The sequence below is a fragment of the Simochromis diagramma genome, unplaced genomic scaffold, assembly GCF_900408965.1.
Source record: "Simochromis diagramma unplaced genomic scaffold, fSimDia1.1 OVJJ01000483.1, whole genome shotgun sequence".
Lineage (NCBI taxonomy): Eukaryota > Metazoa > Chordata > Actinopteri > Cichliformes > Cichlidae > Simochromis > Simochromis diagramma.
The window spans coordinates 5,572,294-5,587,437 of NW_024386835.1; the positions used below are offsets into that span (position 1 = coordinate 5,572,294).

The 15,144-nt window shown below is 43.6% G+C and overlaps 1 protein-coding gene across 2 annotated transcripts; it reads right to left on the bottom strand.

Annotated features, from left to right (window-relative positions):
* Positions 1 to 2,919: 2,919 nt before the first annotated feature.
* Positions 2,920 to 13,970, bottom strand: eif4ba (eukaryotic translation initiation factor 4Ba). 2 transcript variants are annotated; one of them, XM_040028996.1, is made up of 15 exons: positions 13,857 to 13,970; positions 11,977 to 12,117; positions 10,608 to 10,813; positions 10,034 to 10,150; positions 9,864 to 9,918; positions 9,595 to 9,741; positions 9,051 to 9,173; positions 8,638 to 8,895; positions 8,264 to 8,525; positions 6,352 to 6,440; positions 5,997 to 6,258; positions 5,811 to 5,848; positions 4,612 to 4,741; positions 4,147 to 4,219; positions 2,920 to 4,058 (listed from the first exon to the last, which is right to left on the bottom strand). In XM_040028996.1, the coding sequence occupies exons 1-15, from the start codon at positions 13,867 to 13,869 to the stop codon at positions 3,981 to 3,983; spliced, it is 1,992 nt and encodes a 663-aa protein (XP_039884930.1). In that variant the 5' UTR covers positions 13,870 to 13,970; the 3' UTR covers positions 2,920 to 3,980. The 2 variants fall into 2 exon arrangements, with proteins under 2 accessions (XP_039884930.1, XP_039884931.1); XM_040028997.1 differs by lacking the exon at positions 4,612 to 4,741.
* Positions 13,971 to 15,144: the final 1,174 nt, after the last annotated feature.

Below are 15,144 nucleotides of genomic sequence, written 5' to 3' on the forward strand. Positions count from 1 at the left end.
TTAACTGTCATGGCGACAGGTGTGGGGGCTGGTTATGTGTGGATACAGTGGGGGAAACAAGTATTTGATCACCTACTTGACCTATTTGTAAGTTTGCTCGCTTTCAAAGAAACGAACGTGCTTTGACTTCTATGGTAGTTTCATGTTAAAGGGGAGATACTGAATATCAACCAATAACCCAGAAAAAAACACATTACACAAAAGTTATAAACAGATGCATGTCAATGAGTGAAATAAGTATTTGATAATTTTGTACTTGGTGGAGAAATCCTTGTTGGTGTGATCTTTCTTGTAGTTGGTCACCAGGTTTGCACACATCTCATGAGGGATTTTGGTCCAGTCCTCTTTACAGAAACTTGGCAGCTCGAAGCTTCAGTTTCTGCCACAGATTTTCTATCGGACTGAAGTCTGGAGACTGGCTAGGCCACTCCATGATCTTAATGTGCTTCCTCTTTAGCCACTCCTTTGATGCCATCTTCAGTGTTCTGACTGAAGGAAGGAGGATTTTACACATTTTACTTTCTCCCAAATCTTTCCTGAATGATTTAGATGCTCATTAGCAAACTTACGATGAACCTGTACAACTGCCTTCTTGAGAAGGGGGACCGTACCACGATTTCAATCTATTACAATGTAGAGTTTTACCAGTGGTGACTGTGGTTCCAGCTACGTTCAGATCAAGTTCCAAGTTTTGGACTGATCCACCATTAGCTCCATGAGCTAAGATCTTGCACAGAGCTCCAGATCAAGGGTGTCTGATGGTCATTTAAATTTCACTCACATATATTTCACTCAGTGACATGTAAATAAATTTAAAACATTTTAACTTTTGGTTGATATTCTGTCTTCCCCATCTCAGCACAACAAAGCACTCAGACCATGATTCTGCTCGCTAAAACTGCTCAACAGGACAGGTTATTGTAAAAAACACTGTTTTCCCCAATGTTCATGTTAAAACTGTTTTCACTGAAACAGAGTACCACAATGGAAGGGCACTCAGATCTTTACCCAAGTAAAAGGAACAGCACTGCAGTTTGCTACCCCTCACTCTCCCAGTTGATGCACCTATGGTATCATCTTTCTTGATGTGTTCACAAGATTTTCAGAAAACGTGACCTTTGACCTTGAGGTCGAGGACACTGATATTCAAACTCGACAGAGATTTTTAGTAGACGCACATATTGTATAAGTTTCAAAATCCTACGTTGCCTTGTTCTGAAGTTGTCACATTCACAAATTTGGATGTCCCGGTGGGGTGGCGACAATACCCCATCAGCCTTTTATGGCTGAGAGACAATTAAAATAACACTATTACAAAAAGTGTTTGATCTAAATCAGGGGTCTCAAACTTAAATGAACTCCACTCTCATCTCATTGGAGGGCCACTTTAGTGTTCAAGTAGTACAAAACAAACAAACAAGAAAACACCCGCAAATATTTCTGAAAATGTAGAGTTTTGTTTGTTTCTTTAAAATTACAAATATTGTACAACAGGACAAAACTACAAACGTGAAGGCAGTTTTTTTCCTCACTCTTAACTAACTGAAGCCTTTCATTGAGCTACCAAATAGACACATTAGTCCTCTCTTTCTGACCAGACATGTGGCGGCACTTCTGCTATCATTTTGTTCGTATCTAAATAAAAATGCAGACTAAGTGCACACATTAGTTTTTGACTGCTAGTGAAAAATGTTTTCTTTACAAGTAACTATCTCACTGAACTAACACAGACAATCCCTCAACATGTTTGTGCTCTCTGCTCATATTGCCCTCATATTAAATCATTTTTTTGCTTTTTAAACAATTTATTTTAAAATTGCCTTCAACAACAAACAAAAAAACTAACTTCAAGGGCCAAATTGCATCATATTTCTTCACATCTATATAGTTTGAGACCCTTGCTCTGAAGGATGCACGCTTAAGCATTAATCTCATGTTGCAGCTGGTGCACTATTAAGCGCTTTATAAATCTCATGTTGCAGCTGGTGCACTATTAAGCGCTTTATAAATGTGAATGATTATTGATTGAAATCAATGTTTAATATTTTAAAAGTCGCATTTTGTATGTGAAACCTGAATCCATGGATGACCTTTAATGACGCTTCTCCTTATAGTTTTCAAATGTAAAACACTGAAATCATACTGTCCAATGCTACAAGCCTATCCCAGCTGTTATTGGTGGGGGGTGGGATGTACACCCTGAATAAGCTGTTGATCGGTCACATGGCTTTTACACAAATGTTCACATCCATGGCCAATTTAGAATCACTATTTAATCTGATAAGCATCTCTTGGGACTGTGGGAGAAAGCCAGAGTACCTGGAGAGAACCCACAGTCACAGGGAGGACGTCCCGATTCGAACCCAGGATTTTTTCTCTGTAATTCTTTCTTATCTAGGCTTTGAAATAATGTGGAGTGTGTTCATGCACACACACAAACACCTGCGTTGTTTTCCATGTCTGCTTCCCAGCTTTGGCATTGCTACATCATGGCCACTATTTTTGCCTCATAAATATTTAAAAGACATAATTTGCACGTGCCTAAACACACACCCTTTGTGTCAATCAGTATTCTTTCCGATATCCGCTGCAAAGAATGGTTTGCTTTGAAGAGTCTGAGAAATCCCTTCTTGCATTAAAATGCGCACCTCCTGTGTGTGGAGGAGGGTGGGTGGGTGTAAAGCTCAGCAGGATCCTAACCAGCTGCCACCAGGAGCCGGGGCCTCAGCAGGGGGCCCGAGTCTGAAGAAACACTGAGGAAATCTTATGCCTCACAGACCACACCGGGAGAGCAGAAAGTTGGTTGAAGCAACTCAGCATATAGACAACCGTGTTTTCATGGGTGATGGTAAATCCCGTAGGTGTCACAACAGTATGTGCTGCCCACTCAGCATAACAAAAGGCAGCAGGGAGGAGTTGCATTTTCCCACATTAGAACTTTAATAATCATACTATTTGATTTCACATGATGACCCCAATTTATTACAAATTGGAAGACAGGTTCATATAACCTCATGAACAACCCCCCCCCCCCAAGCAAATCCACCCTTTCTCCATAGATTTGTACTCCTTCACGGGCAATGAATGATTTACACAGATCTGTTAACGTGACTGGATACTGGAGTACCATGAGCATTTAACTGGTCTAATTCTAAGGTATAGAAACAGAGGGACATCTGTACAATGATGGGGATTGTAATAATGGCACTTAATTGATTCTCACGGTAAAATTGTGTGGTGGCTTTTTTCTTTCTTCCTTCCTTCCCTGCAACTGTGAAAATATAAATCCTGCAAAAATATGTTTGGGAATCCTTTTGTTAACACCATCGACCAGCTTATTTGTTGAATGGTGAATCACATGATTGGAAAATTTTTAAATTAGCAGGTTTTGTCTCAATGCTCTTGATAATGAGTACTGGAAGACGGGATTTTCAAATTTCAGCAGTACACTTGTATATTTTTTTAAATACTCTATAACATCAAATTATTTAATAACGTATACAGAAGGGCTTGTAATGATGTTTTGCATTTCTAAAAAGTCAATAAAGGAGAGAGAAAAAAAACCCAAAACACATTTATAAGCTCCATCTTCAGTCATTAGATGCGCCTGTGATCCACAAATATACAAAAATCATTTTTCCCCACTTTTTCCATTTATTTATTACAATTAATTCAATCTTATCCATCACGTTTTCATGTGTCATGTATTCCTCTGTTCCATTTAAAACAAGTCCAGTATGTGACTATTCTTTAGAACCTGAAGAGTCCTGAAGGTGGAGCAGGGGGAGGAGGGATGGGTGAATGGTTTGAAATTAAAGGACAGGTTTGTAGGAGGAAAACAGAGAGGGGTGATGATTCCCCGTCCCTTCCCAGGAGCCACATCCATGTGAGGAGATTTTTTTTTTTCCCATACGCTATGTGAGATTATTATTTTTTTCTTCTTGCATTCATCGCCTTCTCTGTATCTCGTTGTTTTCCCTCTAATCGGCGTCATCTGCGTCTTCTCCTTGGTCACCATCCATTAGCAAAGCGGCGTACTTACTGGCTGAGCTGAACTTCTGCAACAAAATAAGAAAAATAATCAGTACTTTGACAGCACAGTGCAACTTTGCACAGATTTTGATGTGGCTGAGCTACAGGACTTACGGGGGTTGGGGTCTCTTCGTATTTCTTTGGCTCTGGGGGTGGTCTGGAGTCTCGGTCTCTTCTGTTGTCCTTTCTAAAGGTCAGAGTGAATGCTGACGTTAGGAAGTATCTGCACTAAAAAAAAACTAGTTGCGAAACCTTTAATGGCCACAGGTGAAAATAAATAAAGAGGAATCTGCTCGTTTTCATCTTCTGAAGATTAACAGCCATTTCAGAAATTTCAGTTCTGATTCATGTAGTTCTGACATGAATTATTTCTTGTGCTACAATATGGGGATCATGATGATTTGGTGTAGCACAGATAAAGCATTCATGTGCACACCAGGAAACCCTGTCTTCCCAGTGACCCACAAAAAAAAATAAAAATGAAAAAACAAACCACAAAGCACCATCAGTTGTGTAACCCGAGCACAGATGCCTGAAAAATATCCTCCCTGTCTCATTAAGAACTTTGCAGTTGCTAACCTGTCTGCCTCCTTCCTTCGGTCTCTGTTGGGCCCCTCTCCTCGCCCCCGCCCAGCTCCAGGCCCTGCAGGCCCCCCTCGTGCTCGTGGGGGCCCCCGGTCCCGACGCACACCATCAGCCTTGTTCTCATCTTAAAGAAGAAGCCAGACAGTTGAGTCAAGGGGGGCTTGGTGGACGGTGTACAGTAGACTACACTCTCAACGCACTGCAGCATAAACAGCTACTTTGGTTGGATTCAAAATGTGTTAGTCACTGATATAGGGCCAAATGAGAGGTGCACAACTGCCCCCACTACAAGAACGGGCCTCTGAGAAATCTGATGCCGGCTTGCAAAATGTGCCAAAAGGTTCCAAAACTTTAGAAAATAGTGAGAGCCACCTTGTGGCACCACAGCCATGAAGATATTATTGTTCTTGTAGTGTTTCGGCATGCACGTTCTGAGCAGGACCCGCTCCTAGCAAGACTCTTTGACAAATGCGTTCAGCACGATTTCTAGTAAGTGTGGAAAGCACAGATAAAAGCTGCACACCACATATGGTAAGTGAGCAAGTGAATCGATGAAACACTTTCTAAGGAAATCTGCTAAATGCATGAACAAAGCATTTGCACGACAACAAATGAAGTCCTGAACTATTCCACTTCCTTTTTCTGAGAATCTTGTGCTTTTCACAGTCTACAGAAACAAACAAACAAAACAAAAAGAAGTTCCCAGCTCTTTTTCCTGGACCACTCAAGGATTTGAAAAATCACTCTGTCATCACCTTTCAGGCGCCAATACTTACAAGATGTACTCTATAAGCACGTGCAAATGCTTCAGCTGTTTTTTTGTGCTTTTTTTGTTTCTCAGAGCACAGATGGGAAAATACAGCTGAAGCCGATTAAGTGCACCATACACTGATGATGTCGAGAAGAGCCAGACAAGAAGTCAAAGGGGACAGGAAACTCAAAACACAACTCCTAATATCACCTTGTTGACTGGAAGACCTAACCAAACGCAAGTGTGTGACAAAGTTTACTTTTCCAGCATGGAATGAGATGGATTACTCACTGTATTCAATTAAGACATGCAATATACTGTTTCTGCTTCACTTCTTCAGTCAGATTGTGCTTTTCTAAGATTTCTTCATTAGGTAATCGATGGAGACACCCTGGTAACTTGTTTTCGGAGTGGGGGAAATCCCACTGTGTTTAGCACTTACCCTTTCCAGATCCTCTTTCATCTGCAGAACTTGAGGAGCTAAAAGGAAAGGAGGAACAGTCAAGGCAAAGTATATTAAGGCTGTAGGGAATTCAGAGCATCAATTACTCAATCTACTACAATCTACTCATTCATTCATTCAAGAGCAGAATTTAAACATTGCAGGCTTCATTCAGTGAGTGCTCACCTGAACTTGGGAGGAGCTGAACCGCCTGGGGAGACCGGGGAGATCGGAGCTCGACCATCGCCCTCATTAGAGCCTGTGCTGGCTGCACTTCTCTTGGCCCATGCATTCTCCTTGGGAGGAGGTGCAGGCATCACCTTCAATGGCTCTTTAGAAGAGCTGGTGGAGGGGGGCCGGGATGAGGACCCAGGGGAAGTGGAGCCACCTTCTACCCCGCTGAATACCTCATTCTCACCGGAGCGCTCGCTATCTCGACACCGTGACCCTAGTGGGAGAAGGCAGTGTTTCAGTCCCAAGTAGGACAAAGACGAAGGAGAGATCGAGAAGAAGAAAGGAAGCAAGTGAAGAAACATCCCACCTCTTCCAGAAGTGCTTCCTTGCTGTGAAGACTCACTTCCTGTGCGGGATCGCTCAGTATGAGATTCCTCGTTGCGCCAGCTCGGGTCCCTAAAAGCAAAAAGGAAATCTTTATTTTCTTTCCTTTAGACCTTTGGGTACATTATGCAAATCAAACCACTGATGTCTGAAACCCAAACCACTATTTTAAGCACTTTGTTTCAGTGTAGCTACTCAAACAAAGTGCTCACACCACATGAGGGGAAGGACAGTTGAAACACTGCAACACTAAAACTAAACAAAATTTAAGACATGTTTTGGCTGATTGTAAACTGCAAATGGGGTAACAGGGTTTAAGCAAAGCAGGCTAAAAACACGGAAAAGGCCAAGCAAACAAGTTTCTGAGTTTTTGCAGAGACTGTGGGGCATCTGAGACAGACTGTTTCGAGTGCAATGTGACGACCCGACCAATAGTAAAGCAAGAGCAAGAGTTCAGCCCTCACAGTTCTGCTCTATGCAAATGACATGATTAGCAGATTTTCGCAGTGGACAATCGTGAACACAAACCCTGCTGCAAACAGATATTAAAAATATCAGTTGCTGTTTTTACCTTCGAGGAGATTTTAAAAAGTGTAACATGCAAATATTTGGAACTGCTACTATTATATGTAAAAACTTGAGCAACTTGTTAGGCCTTAACTTACTGATTACACAGACAAACATCTGAGAATTCTGGATGTAAATGTCAAGCAGTCAAATCAAGACCAACGTGAAAGGCGAGTTGCAGCTATAACAGAACAGTGAACCAAAGAACATCTCAGAAATCTACCATGAACTCTTCAAGAATCACAAGATGAGGCTTTGAGTGTCCGTCAAGTTGTAGGCAGATCTTATAAACATGCCATAAACATCTCAGAAATTAAACTGAGCTGCAAGAACTTATTCACGAGTGACGGAGAAGGGGGCGGGAGATCAACAGACGGATTGGTGCGGCGGCTGCAGTGATGCGGACGCTGTACCGGTCTGTTGTGGTGAAGAGAGAGCTGAGTGTAAAAGCGAAGCTCTCAATTTACCGGTCGATTTACGTCCCTACCCTCACCAATGGTCACGAACTGTGGGTAGTGACCGAAAGAACAAGATCGCAGACACAAGCGGAAGAAACGCGCTTCCTCTGTAGGGTGGCTGGCCTCTCCCTTAGAGATGGGGTAGAGCTGCTGCTCCTCCACATTGAAAGGAGCCAGTTGAGGCGGTTCAGGCATCCGACAAGGATGCCTCCTGGGCGAGGTGTTCTGGGCATGTCACACAGGGGAGGGGGCCCCGGGGCAGACCCAGGACACGCTGGAGAGACTATATCTCTCAGCTGGCCTGGGAACGCTTGGGTGTTCCCCTGGACAAGCTGTAGGAGGTTGCTGGGGAAAGGGAGGTCTGGGCTTCTTGATCCGGCCCCGGATTAGCGGAGGAAAATAGATGGATGGATGGATGCAAGACCAGAAGTGAAGGATTCTAATGCAACAGCGACAACAGCTGTGGCTCTACTAATTGCAAGGATCGATGGTCTATGCCTGGCTCCTCCAAGGTACTGTACCCTAAAGTGCTCCCGGTGCATCTGTATGAATGTTAAGTTAAAGAAAGCATTTGTATGAATGTGTGTGAATGAGGCTTAGGGTAAAGCAGCAGAAAAGCACTTTGAGCATCAGTCCAGTTAACAGAGACTCTGGCTGCAAAGAGCTTGTACAAGCTGTACAAGTCTCCACAGGATGCGTCAGCATTAAACACTTAATCATTAACATTTGAAAATAAAAAAGGTGCTCTCCCATTTCTGCATTAGGTCTAATTTACTTGTGCTTGAGAAAAAAAAAGGCAGAAAATTTAATGGTGTAATAAATGTACAATACTACTACATTCAAACATTACTCATCAGCCTCCCTGCTCACCTGTCCCTCATCTTTCTGTCCGGTCCCCTGCCTTTGTCCTCCTCCAGCTGCCTCTGCAGTCTCTCCTCCTCCTTCTTCAGCCTCTCCTCCACCTCCCTCTCCTTTGCTGCTGTGTCAACGGGTTTTGCTCCGCCAAAGATGGACGAGGCCCTGCTGCTTGAGCTTGAAGTGGCAGCAGGTGAAGTGCCACCACTGCCAGCGCTTTCCTCCTCTTTAGGTACACTACGAGGCTTCAGGTTCAACTTGGGTCTTTGCTGAGGAGCTAGGGTTGGAAAAGATAAAAGTACATACGTCACAAATGCACAACTTAACAAGATTTTTCCTGAAAATTAAGAATATTGACAAAGGATAGGATTTATACAATGAAATCTCACCCCTCTCTTCACGCCTGTCGTGCCGGTCTTCACGGTCCCCGTAACGATCCCGTTCTCCGTAACGATCTCGATCTCCATAACGATCCCGGTCTCCGTAACGATCCCTGTCCCCATAGCGATCCCGGTCCCCGTAACGATCTCGATCTCCGTAACGATCCCGGTCCCCGTAGCGATCATTGCTACCCTGACTGTCATCATAATCACGGCGGAAACCACTACCAAAGTTACGACGACCTCCTCCACTACGAGAGTCGAAACCTACACAGACAGCAGACCAAAAAAGAAACGTGAAAACAGAACGCTGTAAACACTAAATACAACCACAAAAAATAAAGATTTATTTGGGATCAGAATGTTAAAGTAATCTGGATCTTGTGCCTAAGAAGCAGTTTCCAGAACTTATACAAACAAACCTCCATCATTGTTTCTGCGGTCCCTGTTGTCATAGCGATCCCGGTAACGACCTCCTTCATTACGATCACTGTCCCACCGCTGGCCATCTCTGTGACGATCAGACTCGTAACGGTCACGTGATCCTGCATTAGGTCGAAAGTAATGGGACGTGACACACTGAACAGCTGATTGGATGGTGTTACCACACAGGTATTTTATATAAACAATTCAAAATTAAAGACAAAGAAATAATAAAATAAATAAATAACACCTGCTCCTCAGTTTGAAAGCTGAAAACCAGGGCTGTGACATAAAGCTAAGGCTAAGTTTCACAAAATTCTCCATAGTGCAAAAGAAGCCACTTAATGGACTTGCTGTAATTAATTAGTTCAGTCAATATACTCAGAAATTAAACTTTCATGCTTCAATTTGTGAAACTGAAATGGGAAAAAAATAGTCTCAAAGCATTCTGTTTTTCTGTTTGTTTATTTAGGTATATTTTTGTCTTTAGAGGGAATCTTATGCTATCGTGATAAAGCTCCAGCAGAAGCATATTAGACTCACTGTCTCCGAAGGCATCATCTCTCCTGGGAGGTCCATCATCAGCATCCGCACTTGGTCGAGCTCTCCAGTCACTGTCTGTCTTGTCAGGACCCATGTCAGCCATTCGCCCACCTCGGTCTCGACCACCCATAGGTCCGCTGTCTCTTTCTGAGATGTGAAGAAGGAGAGGAGACGCTGTGTTAAATTATCGAACACTTCAACGAGGGCAATGGAACGGCGCGTGACTGCAGAGGCAGAGATGATCAAAATGTCCAGGAATAAAAGTGTACCTTTATCATTTGACTGGTCTGCAATATCCACACGAATCCGGCGGTTGCCCAGGTTCTGTTGGCATGAGCAAAGAAGTAGTTTGTTACAACTATTATTTACTGATCCTTCCTGCACTATGGTGAAAGTCTCAGACTGTTTAATTGTCTTTTCCAACTTCAGGTTCTCTTACTTCCTCGCTGAGGCTGAGAGCCCTGAGGAGGGATTCTACGTCGTCAAATTCAGCATAACCAAAGCCTTTCAGCCTCTCTGGGTTACTGGGCTCTCGAGGCAGACGCACTGCACTGATCTGGACACAGAGACAGTTAAAGTGAAACACATTGATTAATAACATAACGCTCTAATTACACTCATGACAACAGAAACACACTACCCAAGTTTTCAAAATGCAAAATAACAACAGAAAAAAAAAACAACAACAACAACAAAAACTTTGTGTCGTTGATGTGACACGTTGAGGAACAAGTGTGAAAACAAACAGAATAACAAAGTGGACCTCTGCATCCTGTTCTTTTTTAAAATGCAAATTCAATCTTGCTGTTGTGTGGACAGCCCCACGTAGATGTGGACTGAAACTTCAGAAATTAGCCACACGTGTAACTTCAAAGTGATGATCTGGGAACCTGAAATGTAACTGAAACTGCAAAACCAACACACACAGAACTGCTGGCATCCTAAATGTTATTTGCCTTGGCTGTTATATACAATTATGAGTGATGGCTGTGTGTATATCTTGCTAAACCTACTGCCAAGCCGCGGAAGAAGTCTTTGATTGAGTCCTCAGTGACATCATAGGGCAGGTTTCCCAGGAAGGCGGTGTATGGCGGGCTGCGGGGGAGCCTGGCCCGGTCAATATTGGGCTCGCGAGCTGAGCGAGGCGCTGTAGGCAGAATGGAGCGGTCGATGGGTGGTGCCCTGTACGTGTCCTCCTCCGTGTGCCAGGAAGTCGAGACTGCAGAGACATTGGAGGAATCTTCAAATAAAAGCTAATATTTGAGCTTCCTAAATTCATGAAATGCTTTCACTTTAAAAAAAAAGAAAAAAAAGAAGCTACCTATACTAGGGTTACCTGTGAGAAAACAAGAGAGCTCATTGCATAGAGATCACAGTTTTACATAATGCAGACACTTAAGAAAAAAACAAACATTAGGTGCCATTGCCTGCTACAGTGCTTGTGCAAACTGGCCTGCGTTCGCATTCCCCTTAATGATCCAGACTCGACTACGCATCAGTTTGTCTCATCATCTCAGCTCCTCTCTTTCTAAACAAACGCCCCTCATATGGCGTGCAGCAATCACATTAGTCACACAAACTGGAGTTTAAGGGTCACACACACTCAGGTGTGGTGTAGATAGCCTAGTCTCAACATAGAAGCTGGAACAATTAACATACAAACAAACAGGGCATTGCCACTGACGCTGCATAAAAACCAAACTTTGACTTGGTAAATATGTTAATTAATACTTTCTTATAAATAAAATACATGCCTCATGTAACTACCCCCAGCTTGGATTAGTGTTATCACCCTCGTATTACAAGACATTTATATCTGCATATCATATCTATTCATATCTCACCCAGCTCATTTTCATGTAAACACTCTGCAGCACATTTCACATCCTGCCACATGTTTGACTACATGTGTTACTAGAATCGCCAGTTTGACCACATTCTTCAATTTTCCCAACGAATCTAAAGGATCTTCTGAACAAGAGAGAGAGAGCACACCGATTTTACTACAGTAATTGCTTTCAGGGCATTTCCACTGAGACTGGCTTGTCATACATAATATCTCCTTTAAAACATGTGACTGAATCAACAGCTATGCAATTAAAAGGATATCTCTGCCTACTGATTGCATAGCTAACCTGACTTACACTGACCATTTTGTTACCACAAACCACTCCGGCAGGTTGCTCCTTCAAATGCAAATAGCTCAGACAAACACTGCAGCCTTCAATTCAGAGATTTTGAATTTGCAGTTAAGGGGAAAAGGTAGAGCTAAACAGTCGTTACCAAGAAACATAATGCAGACTGTTTTTTAGTTCACCTACTGTTATGAAATGCTGCTAAGATATTACGATATTCCCTGTGTGCATTTCAGTGTGTGCTCACCATCTCCGTCCAGGTCATCAGTCTCATCCGCCCAGCTTGTGGACTTGGTCGGATAGCTGGGGGCGACGCTGCTGCCTCCACTGTCCTCCGCAAGAAAGTCAGTCAAAGTGAGGGTCTTCCCCTTCTTATTCTTCTTCTTAGCTGTAGGGAAGAACACAAGAGTAAGTAATGGTTACCTTGCCCATTGTGGACGTCTCTCTATGGAAGCCCCTTGCAAACAAAGTAACATATGGAATAGCTGCAGACTAAACTACCAGAAACTGCAGCATCTCAACAGTTAAAAAAAAAAAAAAACTACTAATGTTTTTGCCTTAAATGAGAGCTGCTGTTTAAATAGTGACGCTATTTTTAAGGTTTAGTAGTGAGATGATGTACAAGATAAGAGTGGGCCCCAGTGTGCGTGTGATAACAAATACTTCTTTTGCTACAAAAAAACAAAACTGCACACACACGAATGGGGAGTGGTCAGCCTGTCCAACAGTCACTGTGCAACAGACCAGAAAAGGCTGTTTAGCTCCAAGTCAGGTGAGAACCATAACGATTTCAAAACAACCTTACTGCAACACGTTTTTGAGGTTTGACTGACTGAATCATGCACAGACCACAGAATATTCTTGACAGTGTGTCCCAGTGCCAGCAGTTACCAGCCCCCAAGGGAGATGGGGAGGGGGGCTCGCACACAGTTCATGATGCAGGTTTTGACTTGGAAAAACAAAAACAAAAAACAGGGGGTGAGAAAGCTGGCTGGGAGCTTTATTGTGAAAATCCCAGCTGTCAGGACATTCTTTTGCACACATTATTTCAAAACCTACACAAACGCAGAGACCAACAAAGACTGTTTACAGGTCTGGTCCAGAATATTACACTAAGTTGTTGTTTACGGCCGTCAGGTTTGATCAAAATGGCTATAACCGCTTGTACTTTGCAAAACCAGCAAGCAAAATATTGGCTGTGGTAGCCTGCTCAGCGATCCTCACTTATGTGACATTGGTGAGCTAAGAGCTGCGTAACATTAAGTTTCAGCGGAGCTGTCTTCTTCTAAAACTACAACCCCGCGGTCAAACTGTTAGGGTAACTATACGGGTCTTTAGCTTGCCGTATACACTGATCGCTTTTGTCTTGGCGGCTATGCGGGCTTAGTCAGCAAAGGACTGCTGACGGGGGAAGTATCCCTGCTTAGCTGGCTAGGTTTTACGGCCTAGCTCGCGTCGCAGCGCCACGATCCAAGTGCGCCATCAATCGCGCAGGACTTGGCCGGCTAGGGAAAAAAAGATAGCTTAAAGTTGAGAAGGAGCTAGGGAAGTGTTTAGAATGCGGCCAAAACAGGCTCAGCTGCCCCATTTCATCAAACACCGACACCAGGCAGCCACGCTTGCACACGTGGGGAGACTCTTCGGGCAGCCCGGACTCCTCGGCCCGACCCCTCCTCCACACATCGCGCTTGCGCCCGGCGCTTATCTTGCTCTGAGCGCCACGGCGAAACCCGCTACGGTCATACAATGTGCCAGCTCTGCACGCAGTTCCGAACATTTCACAGCCTGTCAACCACGTCCACTGCGCACAACAACGCTTAAAGTCAAAAGCGGACTTCAGCAGCCGCAGTAACCGTGCCCAGAGGTAAATGCTACAAGTTCTCGGGAGGTTACAACGTTCACATTTATGCTAGTCGTTGCTCCGTTCATTCGCCTATGTCTGGCAGTATCGTCTTTACCGAGCCCAAAACAACCGGGAACCCCTTTTATACACGCGAGACAACGACGCGGAGCGATAAAGCGAAGAAAAAACAACCATCAAACTTCACGTGTTAAGTTGAATTGAAGTAAAATCCTCTTAAATTCTCCCCCGAACCAACCCGGATCGCTCACCCACATAAACCTCACCTGACGCCGCCATGTTGGAGAGCGAGTTCGTAGTAGTTCCCGGATGAAGGCGTCAGAGGTTTATTATCGGGAGCGCGCATCGTCGTCCACGAGAGCCTTGCCTCCTCCCTTGTTTACTTGCTGACCCACATCTGCTGCACCGCTGCTCCGTGCTCTGCTCAATATTTGTCGTATTTGTCACCGAACTGGTTGCAGCTTTCCCAGCTGTGTATTTATTTTAATCTTATAGCAATTTCAATCCACCTTTTCTGATTTTTTTTGCTTAAAATTCTAATGAATTAGTGGTAATAAGCCATTAAGTACTGACCCGTGTCCCAGAGATTATAGAACTTTTCTGAGTTTTCGTTTTTTACCCTAAAACATAATAATAAAAACCGTCCAAGTAGCATTTTTTTGGTTAAAGTGGTTAACTTTATATCAGCTCTTCATGATGGCTTGCATCTTATGTACAGGTTTGAATAACTGCCAGCTATCAGTTATATTATGCTGGTTTTATGATTATATCATCCAAGGTTATAGTCACTCCTTGGTAGGGATGGGTATAGTTTAGATTTTATTCGATACCAGTAACAAACCGGTACTTTTGAAACGGTGCTGGTGCTTAAACGGTGCTCAAACCTGTTTTTAAAGAATGGAGAACACAAAATTGGTCCAAAAACCTCTCATGTTCAGCTGTGTTTTTTTGTAAAAAGATAACAATGTTAGCCTTTTCTGCAGCTATAGGGCATATATGGTATCACTCTTGGCTGGAAGCAGTGCTTAAACAATGGAAAAAACACAAATTTTGTCCAAAAACCTCTCATGTTTAGCTGTTTCCCACTTTTTCTTTGGTCATTTTAGCCTTTTTGGCCAGGGTGAAGGGAGTATCTGCCATCAAACAAGAAGACACCCGCATGTAACTACAACGGTGTTTGCTAGTTCACCTTACATGCATTAATGCAGACCTTCCCAAAGTGTGGGGCCCGCCCCCTGGGGGGGGGGGCGCAGAGCCATTGCAGGGGGGGCACGGCATGAAAAGGGAAAAAACAAAACAACACAATGCTTGGACACTGCTAGCACGGGGCGCCCACACAAATGCAAAGCAGGAGATGAAGCATCGTTGAATATGTTTCCAAACCAACTTCATTCAAAGCCAAAGACTAGAAAATATGGTGAAGCATATCTTCCCTTTGGCTTCACCTGCACAAGTGCCGAGGTAGGTCTCCCCTGCAGAATTGGTCTTTCCTATGTCGGGAGCAGCGCTGGGCTGTTCAAATCACCGACAAACAGGATCCCACATTCTTGATTT